Source organism: Bubalus bubalis, chromosome 2 (assembly GCF_019923935.1).
Source record: "Bubalus bubalis isolate 160015118507 breed Murrah chromosome 2, NDDB_SH_1, whole genome shotgun sequence".
Taxonomy (NCBI): Eukaryota; Metazoa; Chordata; class Mammalia; order Artiodactyla; family Bovidae; genus Bubalus; species Bubalus bubalis.
The window spans coordinates 173,143,065-173,158,865 of NC_059158.1; the positions used below are offsets into that span (position 1 = coordinate 173,143,065).

Here is a 15,801-nt window from a genome sequence, read left to right on the forward strand (position 1 = left end):
ATTTTTTATTTAGTTTTTAATTTATTTTAGAGTATAATTGATTCACAGTGTTGTGTTTCAGGTATACAGCAAAGTGATTTAGTTTTATATATATATCCATTCTTTTTCAGATTTTTTTCCCACATAAGTTATTACAGAATATTGGGAAGAGTTGCCTGTCCTTGTTGACAACAGTTAGCACTTTGATTCTTACGGTGATATTTAATATGATGGTTTTGATAAATATGGTGTCTTAACATTTAAAAGTTCTGCTTGGGGAAGGTACACTTTTGTTCTGATCACTAAGGGCACAGAATAGAAGGATTGGTAGAACCCAAAGATATGGAAGTTTGGGTTCTGGGTTCACAGACATGGCTGATCTTTAGAATCACCTAGGGAACTTTTATAAAAGAGAGAGAGTAAGTGTGGAGTAAGGCGCTGTCCTTAGAGGTTCTTTTTTTTTTTTTTTTTAATATTTATTTATCTATTTGGCAGTGCCAGGTCTTAGTTGCAGCACACGGGATCTTTGATCTTTGTTACAGCTTGCGAACTCTCAGTTGCAGCATGTGGGATCCAGTTCCCTGACCAGGGATTAAATCCAGCCCCGCCCTGCGTTGGGCGCGTTGATAAAGTGGCTCTGGGGAACAACCCAGGAATCTTATTTTCTTTCATAGCCTACTAGTTGACTCAAATTGAAGTCATTTTTGGACATTCATCTAGTTCTTCAAGTCTGATTTCTGGATTATCCTATTTGGTTGTGTTTACCATGTCTTCATCCTAGAAATAGCACCAGCATCAGTTCCAAAACGTGACTGCATCAGAACCACATGGAGAACTTTTAAAAATGCAGATGCCTGGGTGAACCCCAAGAAATTTTGATTTATTAGCTTTGGGTGGGGCCCAGTAGTTTATGTTATTTTAAGCACCCCAGGTGATTCACATCCAGTCCTATGTTGATTGAGCTTGGTAACCACTGGACACAAATGAGCATGAGCTCGCTCACTCCAAAATAAGAAACAAAGCCTACTACCCTATAAAGGACAAAGGCTCTAAATAATACCTGGTGTTGGTGATTGCCGGGAAACGTCTCCTCACACATGGCGGATGGCAGTTTCACGTGGTGTATGCCTGTCGGAAAACAGTTTGGGGCCCAGCAGTGTTTGGTAGCTTAAGGAAGTAATCCTAGAGAAGGCAAGAGGACCTCTGCAAAGAGGTTCGTTGTAGCATTGTATATAGTTTGTAAAGATGAGAGCAAATCTGACAGTTTAGAAACTGCTAAACAAATTATATTGTCACTAAAAATTAGGAATATAATACAACATAAAATCTACAAGTGAAGACTAGGTAGCCACTCGAAAGTACTTATGATATAGTCCCAAGGACATTTATTCTCCAGATACAAATTTGCGATGATTCCGTATGCTACAAACAAGGCCTGGGAAAAACAGAAAAATTAAAATATTTTTATGTATTATAGTGAGTGGTCCTTGACTCCAATTAATTCTGCTCTTATTAAAGTCATTTAATATTTAAATCTTTGTCCAAAAAATTAAAATACAGATGAGTTGAGCATATTCTCATTTTCAACCACAAGAGGTCCTCCTCTCCTCCCTGGCTTCTAGGAGTCCAAGATTGATCTGCTTGATCGGAAAGAGGATGTAAAGAAAAAACTGAAGAAGGCCTTCTGTGAGCCAGGGAATGTGGAGAACAACGGCGTTCTGGCCTTCATCAGACATGTCCTCTTTCCCCTCAAGTCTGGTAAGATACTCCCTGTTTTCTTCTCAGAGTTTAGGCTGAAATAGCAAAACCAGTGCCGGGTCATCCCTGTGGCTTGTCACAGTCTTCCTCCAGAGACTGGCTTCTCTGATTCTCTGCTCTGATTTCTCATACATTAATGTGTGATTGAAGTGGGGATCATTGAGATGTCTGTGTGTTTGTTACCAGAGTACCTTCTAAGTGGGGTGTCAGGGTGGGCATGAGTAGTAGAAACGAAGGGGGCAGGCATGGGGAGTAGAGAAATACAAAAGAGATGTAAGACACAATTGTTTCCCCTGAGCTTGGATGCTAGCTGGGTATACAACACTCCCACTCATCCAGTTTAAAAAATAATAAAATACTGTACAATTAAGTTTAAAATATATGGCAGGAACTACAAATACACGTTTGGGCCAGGGATACTGACTTGCCATTGTCTGTGAGTTTGTTGGCATGGATCGTTTTTCTTACAGAGTTTGTGATCCTTCGAGATGAAAAATGGGGTGGAAATAAAACCTACACAGCTTACTTGGACCTGGAAAAGGACTTTGCTGATGAGGTAATACCAGGGGAGGATAATCCCCACTGAGCTCGTTCTGACAAACCCCTCCGTGTGGCCTCACCAAGTTTCTCTCTGCCATAGGGCTCTGTCAGGATGATCCCGAGGCTGTATATTTTGTTAATGGCTCAGATGAGGATTCAGATGGTTCGTGGAGTAGATTAGCAAATGGCAGAAAGCTAGTATGTTGGTGTCTTAATCACTCTCCAAAGGACTTAACCTGGAATGAAGGACCAAACCCAACAAGATGAAGCATTTCAGGTACCAAATCAAGGTTCAGAAAAGAGACACGACTATAAAAGAACAGAGAAAGAATACTGTTCATTTCGACAGTTTGAAGACCTACTAGGTGCCCATGTGTTTGGCACCATGCTAGGGGCTGACATTACAAAGAGGATTAAATCTTCATGAAGCTCATAGTCCATAGGAGAGGATGACATGTAAATAAATGTCATTTACTGCTTACTGTACCATGTATGCATGGTCCAGAAATAGAACGGGAGGAAGTGACTAACTGGCTGTCAGGGAAAGCTTTGTGGAGGGGATAACGTTCACACACTGTCTCACTCATTAGGGGTTCAGGAAACCCGTGAGGGAATTCATTGTGCGAGACATGGTAAGAGGAAGCAGTGTGGTATCTAGGGACTCACAAGTGGTTTAGAGTCTGACTGGAGTCTGCAAGGTGAGGAGGCCACTGTGGGAGAGGAAGACAGGGCCAGATGATAAAGGAAGGGAGTAATGACTATATGGTGGATGAAATGGGGGTCTTGACTGGCTCTGAACATGGTCTGAATCGGCAGTATGACAGGGCTGTCAGAAATGTTCATGAGGTCTTGGCCTCATCGTCAGAAATGTAGACTCCAGACCAGGGAGTTGATCATTCAGTTCTCTGATGTTCTGAGTACCTTTGGTAAGATACATGTGCTCATCTGCACTAACAGTTGCCATGGGCCATTTTGGTTGTGTTGGACTTTTTGTGAGGTTTTTTGTTAAATAAACCTCACAAACATAAATTTTGTAATGTTCATTTGACAATCTGGAGTGTATTGATGGGGAGAGGAAGGATGCCATGATAGGGAACAGGTTGCAAACCAGGTCATAAAGCACAAGCTGGAAGAACCAGGCATGTTGAACTGGGATGCAAGGATGTGTTTACCTGTCCTCAAACCCAAGGACTCTCCTGAGTTAGGGGTGAGGTTTCTTCCTGTGGCAACAGAGGGCTGAACCAGGACTGCAGATGCAGACTGCAGGGAGGCTTGCTTAAGCTTGAAGAACTTTGTAATGACCCCAGTTGTGTGGTGATGGACAGGGCTGTCTTGCCTGACCTTGCATTCCCCGTCACTGAGGTGTTCAGGCAGAGGCCAGAGGACCACTGCAGGCAATGTCATATGAGAGTTTGAGCATCCAGTGGAAGAAAAGACTTAGTGACCTCTGAGTTCTGAGGTTCCTTCAGGCCCATTTTTGGGATATTTGGCAGCTGTTGCTCTGAAACCCTCTGTCTGCAGCCTGAGGCAGGCCACAGAACCCACACTCAACTCTTCAACCTCATGAGCAGGCCTTTGTGGGAATGATAAGAAGGCTTCCCTGGTGGCTCAGGTGGTAAAGAATCTGCCTACAAAGCAGGAGACCCAGGTTCAATCCCTGGGTTGGGAAGATCCCCTGGAGAAGGGAATGGCTACACATTGCAGTCTTCTTGCCTGGAGAGCCCCATGGACAGAGGAGCCTGGCAGGCTGCAGTCCACGGGGTTGCAGAGTCAGACACGCCTGAGTGACTAACACCTTCATTTTGTTCCACTAAGAAGTAATAGAAGAAATGTTTCTGAGAAAGAGCCTGACAACATAACCAGCAGCACTTCCTATGACGGTAGACATGTTCTTATCTGCACTGACACAGTTGCCACTGGCCACGTGTGACCAGTACAACAGCGGAACTGAATTCTAACTTAGATTTAAATATCTACATGTGGCTTGTGGCCACCATATTGGACAGTGCAGGTCTAAAGCTTTTCTTTTGTTAAAAAGGAAGGACTTCCCTGGTGGTCCAGTGATTAGGACTTGGTTCTAGAACCAGGTTCAACCCCTTGTCAGGGAACTAGATCCCACATGCCACACGGTGTGGCCAACAACAACAAAAACACCATTCCTGAGAAAATGAAGGAGTAACATCAGAAACAAAAACATAGGTGTTTTATTACATGTATTCATACCTAAGGGGCATCTGTCAGAATACCTTAGAAGATCCTTTCGGGCCAGATTTAGGATGTAAAGGTTCTAGTCATGGGACTCGAGAAGAAAAAATGGAATTACTAAACTCCTCCCATGTACTAGCACTACACATCATTTTCACCCACGTTAAGTGATTTAATCCTCATTCCGACGCTGGAAGATACAAGTATTGTTATTTTCATTTACTTTTTAAAGTGAAGAATCCAAAGCTCAGAGCAGTTAAGTGCCTGGTTTGGGGTCACCCAGCTAGCTGGGACTCTCACCCCAGGTGATTTATCTCCAGAGTCTTTGTTCTTCCTTCTCGCTCACTCATCTCCCCCCACCCCCCAGGCTGTCTATAGCCCCTGGGTTCCCTGTGTGAATGTTTCCCTGCATATAAATAATACCTGCTTTATGCCACTACTCAGCATATTGGAGGAATTTGAGTCATCCCAGGTGGCGCTTGTGGTAAAGAACCCACCTGCCAATGCAGGAGACTCAAAAGACTTGAGTTCAATCCCTTCCTCAGGAAGATCCCCTGGAGAAGGGGACGAAAACCCACTGCAGTATTCTTACCTAGAGAATCCCATGGACAGAGGAGCCTGGCGGGCTAGTCCGTGGGGTTGCAGAGAATCGGACATAACTGAGCGACTTAGCACGCACAGTGAAATTTGACTAATTAGAAACATTTAGCCTCTACAAACTCTCAAGTTAGTATGGAATTCAGTGTCAGAAGACCTAGGTCTCTGACAAACTAGATAACCTTTTGAACCTGTGTCCCCGTCTCTGCTCTTCCAGCTTCACAAGGTTGTTCTAAGGTTCGAATAAGACTGCTGGGAAAACACCGTGCATTCCATCCGCACATTTTTCTTAGTAGATCCAGGTGTCCTGTGCCCCTTCTCACCCGGCCTTGCACACTTGCAGGTTGTCCACCCTGGAGACCTCAAGAATTCTGTTGAAGTTGCCCTGAACAAGTTGCTGGATCCCATCCGGGAGAAGTTTAATACCCCTGCTCTGAAGAAACTGTCCAGCGCTGCCTACCCAGATCCCTCAAAGCAGAGTAAGGCCAGCTGGGGAGGGGCCCGGGAAGGGGGGTCTGTGGGGGCTGCTGACATGAGAGAGCATGAGAGACATGTAGAGAGCCTGTCAGTGCCTCAGCAAAGGGTTTGTCTTCAGTTCAGGCCCAAGAAGCCGGGAGGGCCTGAAATGCAGGAATATCATGCCCCATTGACTGCTAGAATGGAAAACTCCGGTCATCTTGAATTTGGTTTGGTCGGTACCATGAAGCAATTTTGCTGTTGTTTTAGTCGCTAAGTCATGACCGACTCTTTTGCGACACCATGGACTGTAGCCCCACCAGACTCCTCTGTCCACGGGATTTCCCAGGCAAGAATCCTGGAGGGGGATGCCATTTCCTCCTCCAGGGGATCGTCCCTACTCAGGGATCAAAGCCATGTCGCCTGCATTGGCCGTGGGTGCACCGCTGAGCCACCTGAAGCGGTTACACCCTACTGGCAGTGCTGCTGTGAGACACGTGCCCTGGTCCTTTGACAAAACCCATGTCTTCAGTTAGGGAGAGAGGCTGCATTAGACCCTGAGGCTGACGTAGCTGCTCAGGCAGGGCCTGCACAGCTCCTTAGGGAAGCTGATCTCTAGATTCGCCCAGTTCCCTTCTACGTTTTCCTGACTGGCTCTTAGTCGACCAGCCGTGTAGCCAGGAAGCTGAGATGTTAACATTGGTTAATAACAATGTTAACATTGTTAACATTGATAACACTTTCGTCCCAGAAAAGGCTCAGTACTTAAATACGGAACATGGGAATGGCGGCAAAGCCACACCAACCCCTCCTCTCCCCTCCAGCCTAATACCTGAGGGGGAGAGTGGTAAAATCTGGTACTTCTCTTCTCAGCAGCGGCCGCCTCTGTTTCAATTCAGTGGGTGGATTCTGGGGATTCTGCACTAAGTCCTGCTCGTGTCCTCATTTGAGGGCATCAGCAGCTGACCTGTCGTGGGAAGGAGGAGAGCTCTGAGCCTTGGGGTATTCTCATCCCCAGAGCCAGCTGTCAAAGGCCCTGCCAAGAATTCGGAGCCAGAGGAGGTCATCCCATCCCGGCTGGATATCCGTGTGGGGAAAGTCATTAGTGTGGCCAAGGTACTCATTTTCCACCACGTCCTGGAGAGGCAGACAGGGGTCAGGTTTGTCTGCTTCCATCTGGAGGAAACCTGGCCTGGGAGGGAGAGCAACATCCCTTAGGTCATACTGCAAGTCAGCGCCTAAGCATCTAGTTCCAGGCGTCAGGCTTTTCCCCTGGCCATCTCTGGACCTTATGCAACCAAACACAGCCAGGAACTCAGTACAGAGCGGATGTTAGTCGGAAGGAACTTGTTTATCTATCACATCCAGCCTGATGGACTCACCTGGTGTCTCTCAGCTTGTCTGGACTAGTTGCAGGCCTTATCATTGATCAGCTACTTTGTCTTTCCCTGTCCCCACCCCAGAAAATGGTGAAGGGAGAAAGAAGGACTTCCTCTTTGCCAGAGGCAGAACGCTTTGTAGCCAGTGGCCTAGGACCAGTGGTCTGGCTATTTTTTTCTCCCAGTATATATTTGCTTTTCACCATATAGACCAACCACCAAAACTACCTTCAAAGAGCTGCTGATGCTCTTGTTTCAGATGGTGAAGCTGGTAGCTGTCCCCCATCTTCCAGTCCCCCCCAGGATTGGGGTTGATTTCCAGCGCACATTTGGCCATAAGGATGGTCACCCAGCCACTCCAGGCCATTTTAATCTCTGTTAGAGACTCCTTTCACCTCTAACACACATAATTAGCCTCATGTTACTCAAATCTGGCTCTTTGAGGCCCCTTCTTATGTCTGCTATCTGAGACCTGGAGAGTTAGCTCTAGAGGGTTCCTCTTGGGGCCCCTGTAGGGAGTGGATGCCCCTTTCTGGAGCCAGAGGACTCGCCAGGCCCCATGATCTGTTCCACTGGGATACTCTCCAAGACTTGACATCTCTTGTGGCAGCACCCAGATGCAGACAGCCTGTATGTGGAGAAGATTGATGTGGGGGAAGCTGAGCCACGGACTGTGGTGAGCGGCCTGGTGCAGTTTGTGCCCAAGGAGGAATTGCAGGACAGGCTGGTGGTGGTGCTGTGCAATCTGAAACCCCAGAAGATGAGAGGAGTCGAGTCCCAAGGCATGCTCCTGTGTGCTTCTGTGTGAGTGAGAACTGGGGGGCTAGAGGGCCTTGGGAGGCCAGGAAGAGAGGGGTGGCCCACATGCTGCCCTTCCACATGCCAGGTGGAGGCCCTGAGAACGCTCCCCGAAAGAGGAGTTACTTACTGTACAGGAACCGTGGATGAAGCACTTTACCTGAAGTTAACTGTATTAAAATGGAAATCGAAGATTCAGAGCTATGTGCATGCTCAAGTCTCTCTACTAGTAATGGGTGAAGCCAGGATTCAAACCCAGTTCATTGGCTATTACGTCATATCCCTTAAAAGCCCAAATTTTGGAATCTTTCCTGACATAGGATTTCAGTTGAGCCCTGGTTGACCCAGTGCTGGTAATGTCCAGAGATGTGGTCCAGCAGTGAGGAGCTCCTGGGGCTCTGGCATTGAGGGTACCCTAAATCCTATTAGAGCCCCTGAGGTAAAGGCCCCAGTGCTTTGGCCTCCACAGTGGCTGGAGGCCATCCATGGCCTCACTGTCTCACTGTGCTCTGTGTCCTTCCAGAGAAGGGGTAAACCGCAAGGTTGAGCCTCTAGACCCTCCTGCAGGCTCTGCTCCTGGTGAGCGAGTGTTTGTGAAGGGCTATGAGAAGGGCCAACCAGACGAAGAGCTGAAGCCCAAGAAGAAAGTCTTTGAGAAATTGCAGGTAACACGCTGCACTTTCCCCACCTGGGCCTTCCTGCATGTAAGCCCCTCTCTTCCTTCATCCCAGTCTCTCAAATGAGGTGCCTGAGAGCCCACGGGCCCTCACAGGCACTGCGTGCTGACAGGCTGTTAGAGGCAGCGTGTGAGGGACTGCAGCTGTTTCCTCGGTAGACCTTCAGTCTGTGATGGGAGATGATCCCCAGTTTATCTGGCATGGCCACACAGGGTCACCGGAAGTGATAGAGCCAGGATCAGAGCCCTCCTGGAGTCCTTCCTGCCCAGCCTGGTGTGAGAGCACTGATTCTCAGAGCACTGACTCGCATCACCTGCCCAGAATTCATTCATTCATTTAGCACCTATTGAGTCCCTAACATGTATGTCTGGCACTGTTCTAGGTGCTGGGGTTACATCACTGCATAAAGCAGCAGAGATTCACTCTCCTTATACAGCTAAGTCACTGCATGTGTGGCTTTATCTAGTTAATACTTCGTTTCCTTGACAAGTGTTTCTGGAGGGCTTTTAGAGTAGTTTCTACCTCTCCGTGCTCCTGCAAGTGACAACTGGCTTTGTCCACTCCCTCCTTTACTAGTTTCCCAGGCTGGTTTTTTGAATCAACTTATTTTTTTCTGGCTATAAATTTTCATTGTAGAAATGTCTAAAATGTAGGGGGAACAAAACTAACATCTATAATTCTGCTGCCTACTGGTTCTGAAAAATGTCATTAGTGATTGGTTTCCTTCTGGACTTCTTTTATGTATAGTGATAATGTTTATATTGGTAGTTTGAGTCATACCATATATTTATTCATTTTTTTTTAACTTTATGCCTCAAAAATTTACCCATCTTCTTAAATACTGAGGAGTGAGAATCATATATATATAGTATAGTATCATAATGATCGTTTCCAAAACCTTATTTGGACATTGAGGTTGTTCTCAGATTTTCACTTGGAATGCTACAGTAGATGTATTATACCAGTTGTTTGTACTTACTCATGATTGTTTTCTTAACCTAAATTCCTAAAGTGACCTTACCTTGGGCGAATGATAGGAGATGGAAGTTTTCACAAACTGCTCTTAGAGAAGTTGGGTCCCCTTACACTCGAGTAGTGCACGAGTCTGTTTTCTTGCATTCCTGCCACCATCACTGTAATCACTTTTTTGTGTTATTTTTCTTGCCCAGGCTGACTTTAAAATTTCTGACGAGTGCATTGCACAGTGGAAGCAAACCAACTTCATGACCAAGCTGGGGTCCGTCTCCTGTAAATCGCTGAAAGGGGGGAACATCAGCTAGCCAGCCTGGCGGCTTCCTCCCTTCTCTCATCATCCTCAGTCATCTGCTCTCTCCTTAATTTGCTCCGTCCATCACCTGCTTATCCATCTCCCAGGACACTAAAGCAGGACGTTCAGGACTCTTTTAAAAGACACAAGACTTGGTGAGGGGCAGCTCAGCCTCCCTAGGATCCAGGAGCACCCTGTCTGCATGGAGAGGCTGACCTGGGGAGTGATGGGGGCAGGGCAGCACAGGGAGTCCAGCCCTACCTTCTTCCCTTGGCAGCTGATCTGACAAATCTGGTTTCAATATAACGTAACTCAGAAAAAGTTTATGCCATAATCCTTCTAATTGGAAAAATATTGGTTTCCAGTTTTCCTAGAGTTACCACGGCAGCCATGTCTCTGGCTGGGATCTGGTGCCTGAACTGGGCTAATTACAGCCTCTCCCCAACAGGAAACTGTGGGATTTGAAAAGGGGAGGGAAGGGAAAACAGAGAACCTAGTGGTCTACCAAGTGGCTGGCAGCTTTCCCCCAGCATGCCAACTCTGAGGCTTGGCGCTGGGGGGCAGGGTCTGCCCCAGGGCTCCTGGAATGTCCTTTGATCATGCTAGGTGGGCACACTCCCTGAACCAGCTGTGTGTTGTTGGATGGCACAGGCTGGTTTTTTCTTCGGGGAGGGTGGGGTACTTCTCCATAAGCCATCTCAGAACCACTAAATGTCGCTGTCATAAATTCAAATAAAATACCTGAACAAGGGTGCCTGGATGGGACCTGTCTGTGAGCTGGACCAACTGAGGAGAGAACACAGTGTATAGCAGCCTCTGGGCTCCGCCCCTGCCTAGGGCTGCATGTGTCTTGGACTTTTGAACCTGTAATGAGGGCATGGGTGGACTGGGCTGGACCGCAGATACCTTGACTTTCCCTTTAGCTGTGTTGAGCAGAAAAGGCTCACTTTGGGGTCCAGAACATTTTCCTTTCTAAATGTGGGGTGCAGACCACCACCCTGACCCTCCCCATTAAGAAGCAGCAGCCACAGCCAAGTTTTAATCATTTAATTAACACCTTCGAATGAAATCCACACAGAGTTTTTCCATGTGTCTCACTCCGGCTTCAGGGCAGAGGGAACAGATTGTATAGACATATCAAAGACTCAAAAATTTAAAGAAATATATATATATATATATATATACTTCTCTCTCTAACATTTTTATGGAAATTAAAAATCAGAGGCTTTTGGTCTCCATGTGCACTAGGTCAAGTTCATTTACCCCAGAGGACAAAGGATTGCCTCTTGGGAGATCCTCCCTTCTCCTTTCAACTCTGTCCCACCCGGTGGGGAAACAAGCTCAGAGGACTAACTGAAGATAAGGAGTAACAAAGAGAGGGGAGGCAAAGATACAGAAGGTGGGCTCCCTCTCACCTCCAGCAGCTCTGTGGCCGCTGCCTAGGCTTGATGTCATGGAAGCTTTGGCCTGGTCCTAGTCCCTCATTCCCAGGAGATTGATCAAGAGCTCTGAGCAGAGCTGGTTTACCGACTGTCTTCCCCATCTTACCGGGCAGGCACAACACATACCCAGCGGGCACGGAAGAACACTGGTTTATAGCTGAAGAGAAGATGGTGGAGAAGGCCAGAGGAACCTGGGCTCTCCAACGACATCCCCTGTGTTCCCAGCTCTTGTTCTGGGAGAGGGTCAACCTGTCTCCTGGGTGGAGGAGAAGCAGCTAAAAAGGTTCCTTGTCCAGCTCAAGCCTGAGTCACTGTTGAAGAAAGAAGATCAATACAGAAGGGGTGACCCTGGTGACAGCCACACTGCAGCGGGAGGAAGCACTAGGGTCGCCCCCGTGGAACCTTGGAGGAAACTAGCTTACCAACATAGGTGGCACTGGTTGAAAATGGAAAAATCGCTAAGATTCCTGGAGAGATCAGTAGCAGAGACTGACATCTACGGCTGGGGGGGAACCACCCAGCCTGCCCCTAGGAGCATCAAGTGCCCCCTCTTTGACTAGGGAAAAGTCTGGAATAGAATGTACCCTTGGCTTCCCATCCTGTCACTCAGCGTCAGCACCCTCCCCAGTGGAACCACCTGCACTAACAGGCAGCTGCAGAAAGGACATGCACAGAGCAAAGGAAGGTCAGGATGAAATCCACAGGGCCAGGTCCCAGCCCACTGCCCAAAGAAGCTCTTCCCTGCCAGCCCCAGCCCCACCCTTTCATCCACGTCCTCAGTACTTCCTGCCAAGCTGAAAGGGACCCAACTCTGCCATGGCCCGTGGGCTCCTGCCTCTAAAGAGTTATGCTCGCCCACCCCAACCTGATCAAGTGAAATGGGGCCAAGTGACCCATGACATGACTCCCTGCTCTGTTCTCGGAGGGCAGGGTGAGCCTGTGAACCTCCCCTCTGGTGTTCTCCACCACCCATTTGGACCTTGACAGGCTCCCACTTCCTGTCCCCTGCATGAAGCACCTGGCAGAACTAGAAGGCAGGAAGCTGGTTGGTGGTAAGTTGAGGCACAGGGGGACTAACCCCCGCTGCACCTTTTGTGCTTTGGAATGCCACAGCCCCAAGCCTGCCTCCAGCCTGGAGAAGCCTGTGGGAATACGACTTGCCTACCTCCAAGAACTAAGAAAAGGAGCAAACTGGATCAGAGGAGAGGGGGACAGGTTAGTCCCAGCCAAGGGCTGGCTGCTGGGGACTGATGCTGCTGCCATGTAGACAGGCCCTTGGAATGTGGCTTCACGGGCCCGGGGGAATGGACATGCAGCCACTTTTCAAAAGTGCTTTGATTCTGGACTACAGCATGTGCATGATTTGGATATGAACAAAAAGAAAAAGTGAGGTGCTGTGGTCCCCCATCTCTGTGGCCTTGAGGCCAGCAGGGGGCGCAGACATCCACTCTCACCAGCTACCTCCTCCAAGATGAGGCTAAGGCCAAGACTGAAGCAGCAGCTGCCAGAGGTGAGTCCATTCAGGAAAAGGCATGAGAGCTGGGTGACTTGGAGGACAGGATCCACACAGGCTTGCATAAATACCGAAGGCCGTGGAGGTTAAGGCTGCAGGCGTCCCCCCATTAGGTTAAGTGTCTGCCGTATCCTCTCATCCTCGGAGCCACTCAGGTCCCTGAGAATGTATTCCTGGGATGGGTCAGCAGTGCCAGCGAGGTGTCTGGTGGTCAGACCAGCTTTCTATGCGTCTGCAGAGGGCAAAGAAGGGACACTCAGCCAGGGGCCCCCGAGTTTGGTTCTGGCCACTAAGAGCCCAAGGCACATCCTCACCCCCTTGCTTTACTGACCATGCCAACAGCACAGGGCTCAACATTTTACAAGTGCTCCCTCTGCCTCTATTAAGTATCACTCCTCACACTTCACAGTGAGGAACTCGAGGCCAGGATGGGTGGATAAAATGGCAGAGCTGGAATTCAAACTCAGTAGGTCTGACTCCAGAGACCCTCATACCAAACTCCTTCAATGGAGCTCATCAGAGGTGACAGGTCACCTCCCCAGACACCCCAAGACCAGAAAAACCTTCAAGATCCAAGAGCAAGTCCCTAAGGGCAGAACTTCCGATACCTGTGTCCCATGACCAGTGCTGGATTCCACACCGCACCCCTCCCAGCCCACTGTACCTGTACTAGGCAGGCCCAGCTTCTGCTCCTCCGGGCCCACCAGCTGCAGGACACTTCCATTCTCTGCCAGCTCCTCCTTAGTCCTGTCCTCGGCATGGGGGAGCCCGTTGGTGGGAGGCGCAGTAAGGGGCTCAGCTCGAGGAAAGCTGGGGGAGGTGGGAAGGGGAATGCCCCCAGAAGGCTTGCGAGCCACAGGCGGGGGGGCCTTAGGTGTCTTCTTTGGGGTCTGGGGTGGCCGTTGCTCTGAGATGCTCCTTAGTTCAGCTACCAGGTTCCGCTGGAGGTCAGCCTGGGTCTCCGGGGACACAGGCCGCTCCAGCTGCAGCTTCTTAGTGCCCTTGGAGAAGATGAAGCTGGCCGTAGAGGCAGGGGACCGTGGCTCTGCCTCAGGTGGTCCATTGGGCTGGGCACCCAGAGGGCCTGCGCTGACAGCCAGGTTAGAAGCCTTGAGCCGCACAGCTGCATGGAGCCCTGAGGAGGCGGCAGACGCAGGACTAGCCCGCCCTGACAGGGCCCTTCGGAGTGGCTTCTGGGGGGGCGATGGCCCCGATGCTGGATTTGGAGCCACCGTGGGAGCGCCCACAGAGCGCAGCCGAACCGTCTGCAGGAGTGAGGGTGTGACCAGGGGCGCGCTGGCATCCTCCCGGGGAAGACCCCCACCCTTGCTGCAGCCCACTGGCTCCTTCCGAGGGGCCTTGGCCAGAAGCCCTGCGACAGAGCCGGCAGCAGGTGGGGCGGGCGGGGCGGGAGGAGGGTCTGGGGTACCAGAGGGCTGGTTCTGGAAGGAAACAGCAGGTAAGGAGGCCTCCGGGAGGGGTGAAGGGCCTGCGGGCTCAGGGCTAGCCACAGAGAAAAAGGCTTCCTCAGGTGGTGGGAAGTCGGCCATGGACAGGTCCTGCTCCTCTGGGGTAGGAGGCGGGGGAGGGGGCCAGTTGGGATCTTGGAGGGGCTCCTCAGCAGTCTCTGGGGCAGACAGGGCCCCCTCAACCACCTCTGGCTTCTTAGTGGGGGGTGGGGGTGGGTGATATGATGGGGGTGGGGACGGAGGGGGTGACTGGTCTTTGGAGGCAGCAGGAGATGCCTGAGGTGCGGTCAGGGATGTCTGGGGAGTGGGTGGGGACTCAGGACTGGCAGCGGTGGTAGAGACAGGCCCAGGGACTACAGCAGGAGCAAGGGCAGCTTGGTTTGGACTCTTGGGCTTAGAGGGAGGTGGGGAGAAGGGGGCAGCCACCTTGGGGTGAGGAGGTATGACAAACCTGTCGCCCAGGGCAGTCGACATGTGAGGACCAGAGCGGTCTGAAGGTGCTGGATCAGAGGAAGAGGAACACAGAGATGTGAGGGAGGAGGAGACGGAGGTCCCGGGAGATCGAAGGGAAGTGACACGTTCTGGTTTGGGGGGCTGGGCCTTGCCTGGGGAAGCAGGGGCCCCTGCTAGACCCTTGGGGGGTAGGGTAGGGGTACCACTTTGGCTCGAGTATCCACTGGAGGGTGAGAGTGTCCGTTCTGGGGAACGTGGGGGGCGCCGGGAGCCACCCGGAGACAAGCCAGACACCCAGCCGCCTGCCGAGCTGGGTGGACAGTGCGGGGCCGCCATCCCTTCCGACCCTCCAGTGGTGGGCGGCCGGGGCGGCTGCAGCTGCTGCTTCCGCTCTGGCTTGGGAGGCAGCCCCAAGGGCCCATCAGGGACCGCCGAGCTGCGCTGATGGAGCGAGTGGGTCCGGCGGGGAGGCGGAGGGGGCCGCTTCAGCTTACGTAGGGACACGCTCCGGCCAGACAACTGGCTCCCGCTCCGAATGCTGACAGTGTCCGAGGCTTCGGCGGTGCTGCCCCCGCTGGGAGAGCCCCGCCCGCTGCCCCCCTGCGGAGGGGGCGCCACGCTACTGTTGGCCACGGAGCCCTCTGGCCGGCCCTCAGAGCCACCCTTAGAGGAGAGGGTGGAGCCATCAGACACGATGGTCTCCGAGGACTGAGAATGGCTCCAGGTGTCGCTGGAGGAGGAAGGGTGGCGGCTGCGGGGTCGCGGGCTGGAGACCGAGGAGAAGCGGCCCAGAGAGCGGACGGAGGCCGGGCTGGCTGAGAGCAGGCTGCAGCGGCTCAGGGTGCGCAAGCTGCAGCGGCCCAGGGCCACCACGTCCACGGTGGGCGGCAGCACGGCGTGCGGGATGAGCTTCGACAAGTAGGTGGCCTGGGGCGAGATGGACATGGCCGGGCTCAGGGGTTCTGGAGGCCCGGCCCCTCCCGTCAGTCCAGGCACTGCGAGGGACATGGGCCGGATTAGCGGCGGGGGCCGCGCCCCCGTGGACCGGCCGAAGAGCGTGTCATCGCGGTAGATGCGGTCGATGTGGCGCTGCAGTAGGGCCTCGGCCCCAGCTTCGGCCTCTGCCTCCAGCGCCTGCAGGGACACCCTGGCCCCTGGCCCCGCGGCCGGGCCTGCCGGACGGCCATCCACTGTGGGAATGCGTACAGCGTCCCGTGGACCCGGAGGCCGAGGCGTACCTGGTGGCTCACGTTCATTCCGCAGGCCTG

General features: G+C 51.3%; 2 protein-coding genes across 8 annotated transcripts in view; one reads left to right on the forward strand and one right to left on the reverse strand.

Moving 5' to 3' along the window:
- Positions 1 to 10,407, forward strand: part of YARS1 (tyrosyl-tRNA synthetase 1) — a 31,208-nt gene extending 20,801 nt beyond the window's left edge. The window contains exons 7-13 of one of the 2 annotated variants that reach the window (XM_006054661.3): positions 1,602 to 1,737; positions 2,208 to 2,293; positions 5,423 to 5,558; positions 6,554 to 6,651; positions 7,525 to 7,718; positions 8,236 to 8,377; positions 9,559 to 10,407. In XM_006054661.3, the coding sequence (XP_006054723.3) occupies positions 1,602 to 1,737; positions 2,208 to 2,293; positions 5,423 to 5,558; positions 6,554 to 6,651; positions 7,525 to 7,718; positions 8,236 to 8,377; positions 9,559 to 9,669 (903 nt within the window). In that variant the 3' untranslated portion in view covers positions 9,670 to 10,407. The remainder of the gene's footprint in view (positions 1 to 1,601; positions 1,738 to 2,207; positions 2,294 to 5,422; positions 5,559 to 6,553; positions 6,652 to 7,524; positions 7,719 to 8,235; positions 8,378 to 9,558) is intronic. The other variant, XM_025278485.2, reaches the window with a different exon arrangement.
- A 281-nt stretch (positions 10,408 to 10,688) lies between these two features.
- The window catches only part of KIAA1522 (KIAA1522 ortholog), a 28,232-nt gene continuing 23,119 nt past the window's right edge, over positions 10,689 to 15,801 (reverse strand). For all 6 annotated transcript variants that reach the window (XM_025278483.3, XM_025278482.3, XM_044937971.2 and 3 more), the window contains 2 exons: positions 13,276 to 15,798; positions 10,689 to 12,843 (listed from right to left, as the gene is read on the reverse strand). In XM_025278483.3, the coding sequence (XP_025134268.2) occupies positions 12,836 to 12,843; positions 13,276 to 15,798 (2,531 nt within the window). In that variant the 3' untranslated portion in view covers positions 10,689 to 12,835. The remainder of the gene's footprint in view (positions 12,844 to 13,275; positions 15,799 to 15,801) is intronic.